This window comes from Asparagus officinalis, chromosome 2, assembly GCF_001876935.1.
Source record: "Asparagus officinalis chromosome 2, Aspof.V1, whole genome shotgun sequence".
NCBI classification, from domain to species: domain Eukaryota; kingdom Viridiplantae; phylum Streptophyta; class Magnoliopsida; order Asparagales; family Asparagaceae; genus Asparagus; species Asparagus officinalis.
The window spans coordinates 43352196-43359436 of record NC_033795.1 but is presented as its reverse complement, the minus strand read 5'-3'; the positions used below and the strand labels follow the sequence as shown (position 1 = coordinate 43359436).

The following is a 7241-nucleotide window of genomic DNA, read 5'->3' as shown; positions in this document are numbered from 1 at the left end:
TCACTTGCAGCAAATTCATTTCTTACATAATAATGGATAATATGCTAATATATGTGTTTTTAAAATAATTTTCAATTCAAATGGATGCCATATACTCCCGATGTTCTCGATTCCCTTGTAGCTAGATGTAGAGAGGGCACTCATTTATGGAGAGCCAAAGTACTGTTGATTTGTATTAAGATTGTAGAGATGCATGTACCAAATCGTATTTTGTCATAGTTTCATTTATCACATCATTTGTTTGATCCTATTGAGATAGTTAAGCGAGTGCGATGGAGGAGATTACATCATACATATTAGGGGAGACAACATGAATCCTTCATAAACAAGTGGAATGATAGACACCAGTTTGTAGAGTATGAAAGAGTTGGCATACTATGTGCACAATATCAGTGTTGGTATTGGGATATCACACTAAGATGGATAATTTCTGACCCTCACCCAATAGCTAGACTCACACCACGCCCACCACCAGAAAGCTATATGCCCGAGGAAATGGTCGAAAGAGATTATGTAAGTTTTAAACTAAAGCAAAAAGATTTCCTTTTGATATCATATGACTTACTAAGTTGTGTATATTTTGATCAAAATGCAGGTCCAAGCATTTGATGACATTGAAGAAGATATATTTGAGAGTATTGCTGATATTTAGGATACGTAAGCATTATCTGTATTCAACAAGATCAGACGGATGATAGCTAATTGTTCTGGAGGAATCATGTCGACGAGTTTGAAGGACGCGATGACAAACCTCACCATTATATGAAGGAGGTATACACATGATGAAGATGTAGGGCGAGATCTTCTATGGTATGTGATGATGTAGCATACACTTCTCAGTGTGCTCCACACGATGAGGAGTATCCACTCACTACATAGCCTCATACACAACAATATATTGAGATTATTAAGGCTCATGGTCACAGACATCGGGGACGGGATAGGGAAGGGGAAAGAGACAAGGTGCGGGGTGGGGGGCAGGAAGGAGGGGAGGAATGCTAAGATGTATGTAACTTTGTTTTATATGATGTTTATTTCGTGTTTCAGATTATGCTGAAGAACGTTTATGTATGACATGAGACTTGGATACTAGTCGTTTTTTTATTGTTTATCATATTTGGATTGTTCGAAGAGATAGTAGTTGTTTTATGATTGTGCATCTTTCAAATTGTCTGTATATTTTAGATAGTGTATCATTCATATTGTGAATCTTTTATGAGAGATTATTTATATGCGATGGCTATGTATGTATGGATATATGGATGTTGAAATTGTATATAATCAATGTTATAGAAGGCGCTAGGCAGACTAGGTGTTTGAGCCAACACCTAGTACCTAGACACCTAGGCGTACGCCTAGGCAGCACCTAGGCTTTTGACTATTTTTTAAATTATTTAATTATAATAATTAATTAAACTATGTATTAAATTCATATAAAATTGTAAAAAAAAGATAGCAAACTTAGATCCACAATAAACTATGCATACTTAAATACTAAAATAGCCAAAATTATGACTAACAATGTTATAGAAAGTGCTAGGAGGCCTAGGCGTTAGACCCGACGCCAAGAGCCTATGAGGTTTTCTTTTTATTTTTAATTGTAATAATTGATAGTAAATATCAATGTGATAGAAAGCTTAGGTGCTGGAGTAGTGTCTAGGCAAATTTCTTTCTTCATTTAAGTTGTGGTCGAGGATGTTTTGCTAAAGGTCAGAGGAGCTATCGGAGATGTACCAATTTGGAGGTTAAACAAGTTTAAAAGAGATTGGAGGACCTGGATGCTGCAACACAGAAAATCACAATCAATGCCTAAATGGTGCAGTCACGTAAGCAGACAATGCTTTCCAAAACATTCCCAAAACCTAGATGAGCAGCCTAGGTACCGCCAAGACGTTAGGCGCTAGTTGGGCGGCCTAGCTACCACCTAGGCCTAAGCATATGCCTAGGCGAACTAAGGGCAGACTTTTTAAAACAGTGTATTTAATAGGAAACAAGTTGTGAAGGATGAGAAAACAACACTCTGGAACGTTGAACAAAAGTCTATGGGGTTGAGAATTTAATAGACTTTAATTGCTAAACAAAGTCTATGGATTGAGAATCTCATAGAGCAGAGAATTAATCTCTACGGGATTGAGTATCGTGTAGAAATCATTGGAACTCCACGGGATTCCCATTTCTACCGACTTTGTAGAGGTTTTTTCTTTCAAAATAGACTCAGTTTGCTGAAATTGGGTCTTTTTTAATAATTAAGTAGGGCATAGGTCGCGTTTGGTGATTATTTTTGTGGAAGTGTCTATTTCAAAAATTTCCAAAAAAAAAAATCTGAAATAACTTTTCGGGTATTAAAGCGAAAATAAGCCATGCCAGTTTCACTTCAGGCCCTCGTCAAATCCAACGAGCAGCACAAAAATAAAACCCTCGCGGGGGCGAATGCGAACCTCGCTCTTCTCTCGCCTCCCGTCCTTCGCCGCTCCCAAAACCTCCACCGCCCTCAACCTCTCTCTCATTCCTCGCTCTCCCCTCGCCTCCCAACCCCGAACCAGCCTCTCGAGCTCGAGCCCGCAGATGGAGGGCGACGCGTACACTTTTGGTCCGTACAAGATCCACAAGAGCGAAGTGTTCTTCTCATCTCCCCTCTCCTATGCCATGGTCAACCTCCGCCCTCTTGTCCCTGGTACCGTTCTTTTTTTTTCCTTGTTCTCTCTTCGAAGTAGTTTTAATTGCGAAAGTTTTCCCCAGTTTGAGAGTTTCCATATATTTTTCCAATTATCGACTCATATGAAGGAAATCCGCATTGATTGTTTGTGTAAATGTGAATGTACAGTTTAAGATAACCCAAAAAATGTTAACTGATTCTTAATTTTTCTGTTAACTGATGTCGATTCGGTCGAAGGGGACCTGACATAGAACCTAGTAAGCCATTTGATGGATGTGCGAGAAACCCGTAGTCATTTATTGTTATTGGTACACTGAAATGATATATTAAGGAAACTTCTACTGAAAGGGTAAATTAGATAATCATAGAAGTACAAAATTTTCACCAATTTGAAAGTTTCTAGGTGTTTTTTAATCATCATCTGACTGAAGGAAAACCCACATTTGATGGGCATGGATTTTTTATTGCTTGTGTAAAGGTGAATTCACAATAGATGATGACCGAAAAACATTGTGGGTTTTCACCTTCACACAGTAAGCCAATTGATGGGTTAGTGAGAAATCCATGAGTGTTATGAGTATGTCAAGAAACTACGAAACATTCCTATGGTTTAATGGAAGGTTTGGAGAAGTAATAGTATTGATAGAGAGTGTAGAGACCTTGTCACAACCATTTGGTTAAGTGTGCGTAAGGCTAGTAGAAAATGCATGAGATGAGATTTAGCACCACATTGGAAAGAGAGTAAAACGAATTTATGGTTAAATATGTTTGGATTAATGACTCAAATAGGATTGATGCTTTTTAGTCAATTGGGTCCAACAATATTAACCTAGTGTATATATATTACTGGGTCTTTTCAACCCTAACAAATTGGTATCAGAGCCATGGCTTGATGGATGTTTGTTGGACGTCCTGTTTGGTTCAAGATTCTATTATACTAGCTAGAGCTCGAGGTAGGGTGCACATGTGACATTACATTTGGCGGTCATGTGACTTGGTTGAGCTTGGGTTAGGGCTCCCTTGGTCCTTATGTTGTTCCTTTGTGAAGTGCTTGAGACACACTTTCCATTAGCCATATCTTCTGGCCTCGAGTTGGACTTGACTCGATTTGGGCTAAGGTAGAGATTTGTAGAGAGTGACTTGTTAAGTTTCTGTTAGGTTAGTAAATGGCATGACACTTGGTCCCAGATAGGAAAGAGAGTAAGATGAATATATAGTTAAACATTTTTGGACTGATGACGCAATTTAAGATTGATCCTTTTTGAGTTCATTGGGCCCATGTAGATTAGTCTAGTCCGCCTTTCCAACCCTAACATATAGAATTCCATTGTGCTTTAGATATCTTTGTGTCATGATGGTTCTAAAAGTGCTCTAGCGGTTCTAATCACATTATACAAATACTAGCTCTTATTTGAGGACACGTTTTTTTTTACGAAGGAGCACATCTTACCTGGTTAATTTTTTTAAGATTTAAGGGGTTTTTTATAATGTCTTTTAACTTGGTTTGACCAGCAAAGACATCAACACAAACATCAATACTTCTTTTAAGATATAGAGGTTCTAATTTCACATCCAATGCTTGCCATCGTTGAAGAAAAAGGACTGGAGCACCTAATCAAAACTGATGATTTAACCATTGTGAACAGTATGAGTAGTTAGTAGTAACGTGATAAAATTATAGAACTTCATGTTTTCTATTTCTCTTACAAACTGCAAGTCTGCAACTTTGTTACTTTGCATCAATAACTTGTGGTTAATATCGTGAAATCAAATCTTGAATGATTTTTTCTCTTTGCAGTCTTATCATTTTATTTTCTTAAGCTTCAGTAAATTATGATAGTTCTATAGTATTGGTAGCTATTTTAATTTTAGAATTCACGTTTGCGCCCTTTTATGTAAGTATCTCACTGACTATGGATGTAGAGTATGAAGCAGAGATTAGATTAATATGGTTTCCTTGCTAGTTCCAGGTCTAATGTAATGACTAATGTAAGCTACTAATAATAAAAGGTCGGTTGAAGTATTAGCTTAGTAATTTGCATAATGGAGAGATTCATTTCCAATATGCTTCTCAGAACAAGCAAGTCATAAATAATTGTGCAAGTACTGCTGTACTTTCGTTCTGAAAAAAGTATTGTGCTTGCAATTCATCGCAATTCCTCTGATCCTGGCTTCATACTTGTTATGTTTTCTACCATAACTTAAGAAAATTGAAGGGAGAAATTGTGCATAGTTCTGATCTCTTATTTGTTATTTTTTTCCATATATATCCTATTATTGTTGAAGATGCAAAAGGTTTCACATCTTATTCATTGAAGGAAGAAGAGAATTTGAGGTATAGTAGAGATATTTAGATGGTGACTGATGTATTTGAGACCCGGGTAAAAATATGTTTCCATAATAAAATTTGAACCACGATTTTATATCGTTGTGTAGAATTTAGGCATTGCTCTTTATTTTTGGAATTACGAGTGCATATTACAAGTCTTTCTGAAAGGAATTGACTTGTAGTCTGGTAATAAATAGATGGTGGAATTTGTTTCACTTGAGGCGTTACCTTCTGTAAGGAGAGAAAGCTTTCTTGTCTGAAACATTTTGGTTGTAGACCTTAGTATGTACCTTTCTAAAAGAGGGAAAATGTTTCATGGCAGTAGAAGATATATGTTAATCATTTACTTACCTATTTTCAGAAGTGAAGTACCTGTGATTACCATAATTATCTTTATGTTTCTTCTTTTTTTTTCCCTTGTCATCAATTCTTTGGAAGTGTTTATTGTTCCCTTTACATTTTCTGGGGACTAATGAAGTATCATTAATTCACATAAAATTTCTGGAGTTTAAGACTACTTGATATGTCTCACCATCATTATCTTCAGGCAATATTTTTCATGTTATATCATGGTATCATAGCCAAAAGAACGGGTAGTGTTCTTTATTTCTAAAGACGAATAACAAATTTGGAATAGAAATATTCATGACATATGGTGATGCCATCTTGTATGAGCTGATTTGTTATACAAGCCCTAGTTTTTAGCTTTTGTACTTTACCACACTAGGAGAAGCTTGACTTAATCACTTTTGTAAATGATATACAATGCTATCTTCTACTAGGTGGGCTGATTGCCACATATTATTATCGATATACAGTTTTTATCACTCTTATATTATATTATTATCTATATACAGTTTATATCTCTCTTACAGTTTTTACTGTTAAAAGCTCATCCATGGTAAATTTTTATAGTAAATTTTTATCTGATTTCTATGGTAAATTTTTATCTGATTGAATATCTTTTGCCATTTAACCATTAAATTCTAAGGTACTCTTCGGCCTTTCTTTTTTAATTATTGTATCTGCATGAGAATCAATGCCATTTCATATTAGCCTCTACTAGTTGATATTCTAATTACACGATATAACTTTTGCAGGTCATATCCTTTGACGTTGAACTTTTTTCATCTTTTTCCGGGTGACATCTAGAGGAATATATGCTTCAATTTGGTCATTGTAGTTGCATGTGTGCATGCGTGTGAGTGACAGATTTTATTAAGCAGATGAAAATAAATTCCTCAGTATATAAAGTTATAATTGGTGTTTTCTTATACCAACTTAATAAAGAATTGAATCTCTACGCGGCAATCATTGATGTTGTTATCTTCTTTTTTTTATCTGGCCTTTCTTCTTTCATGCTTCCATCTTTCATAATCTCAACCTAAAACTCGATTGCCACAAAAATTTATTATTCCCTCTTTAGCCATGGCCTTGTTATGTTACCCCTAGATTGCCGAAAAATTTTGTTATTCCCTCTTCAGCCGGTAGCCTTGCAGTGTTACCCTAAGTTGCCATCATTATTTCATTTTGTTTTCTTTTTCTGCTTACTACCCATTATTTCAAATTCTGCATGTTGAGTGAAACAATAGAACTTTAGCACCACTGCCATTTTTCTTTGAGAGTGAAGGAATACATCCACCCTTATCTACATTTTCCAAAACTAAATACACATTGTCGGTGCATGATTTACTTGGGTTTTAAGAGGCATAGAGGTTTGGTCAAAGAGTGAAGATGAAGCAGAGGATAAGGATGAGAAGAGAACAGAAACAAGATCCCCACACATCTATTCATCTCCTCATTTTGTGGGTGCTTTTAAAAGAACCACATAATAAATTCAACTTGTTTGCTTTTTTGCTTACTGCCAACTATTTCCAATTATGCATGTTGAGTGAAATGATAGAAATTCAGCATCATTGACGTCTCTCTTTGAGAGTGAAGGAATACCTCCACCTGTAAGAAAAGGATTCCAAAGAAAGTTGTTTGTTTTTCACATTTTCCGGGAACTAAATATAGTCAGTGCATACTTTATTTGGGTTTAAAAGGCATAGAGGTCTGGTCAAAGAATGAAGATTAAGCGAAGGATAGGGATGAGAAGAGAACAGAAATGTGATCCCCATGCATCTATTCATCTCCTCATTTTGTGTGTAATTTTTTAAACAACCAAGATATGTGAATTTACCTTCCTGTTTTAACTATATATTCCTTGGAATTTAAACAGTTGAAGATGAGATGCAAAAGTTAAAAACTTTAGAG

At 35.8% G+C, this 7241-nt stretch overlaps 1 protein-coding gene across 1 annotated transcript in view; it reads left to right on the top strand.

Moving 5' to 3' along the window:
• Positions 2371 to 7241, top strand: part of LOC109830728 (bifunctional bis(5'-adenosyl)-triphosphatase/adenylylsulfatase FHIT) — a 9572-nt gene continuing 4701 nt past the window's right edge. The window contains exon 1 of the mRNA XM_020398094.1: positions 2371 to 2676. Coding sequence (XP_020253683.1) covers positions 2431 to 2676 — 246 coding nt within the window. The 5' untranslated portion in view covers positions 2371 to 2430. The remainder of the gene's footprint in view (positions 2677 to 7241) is intronic.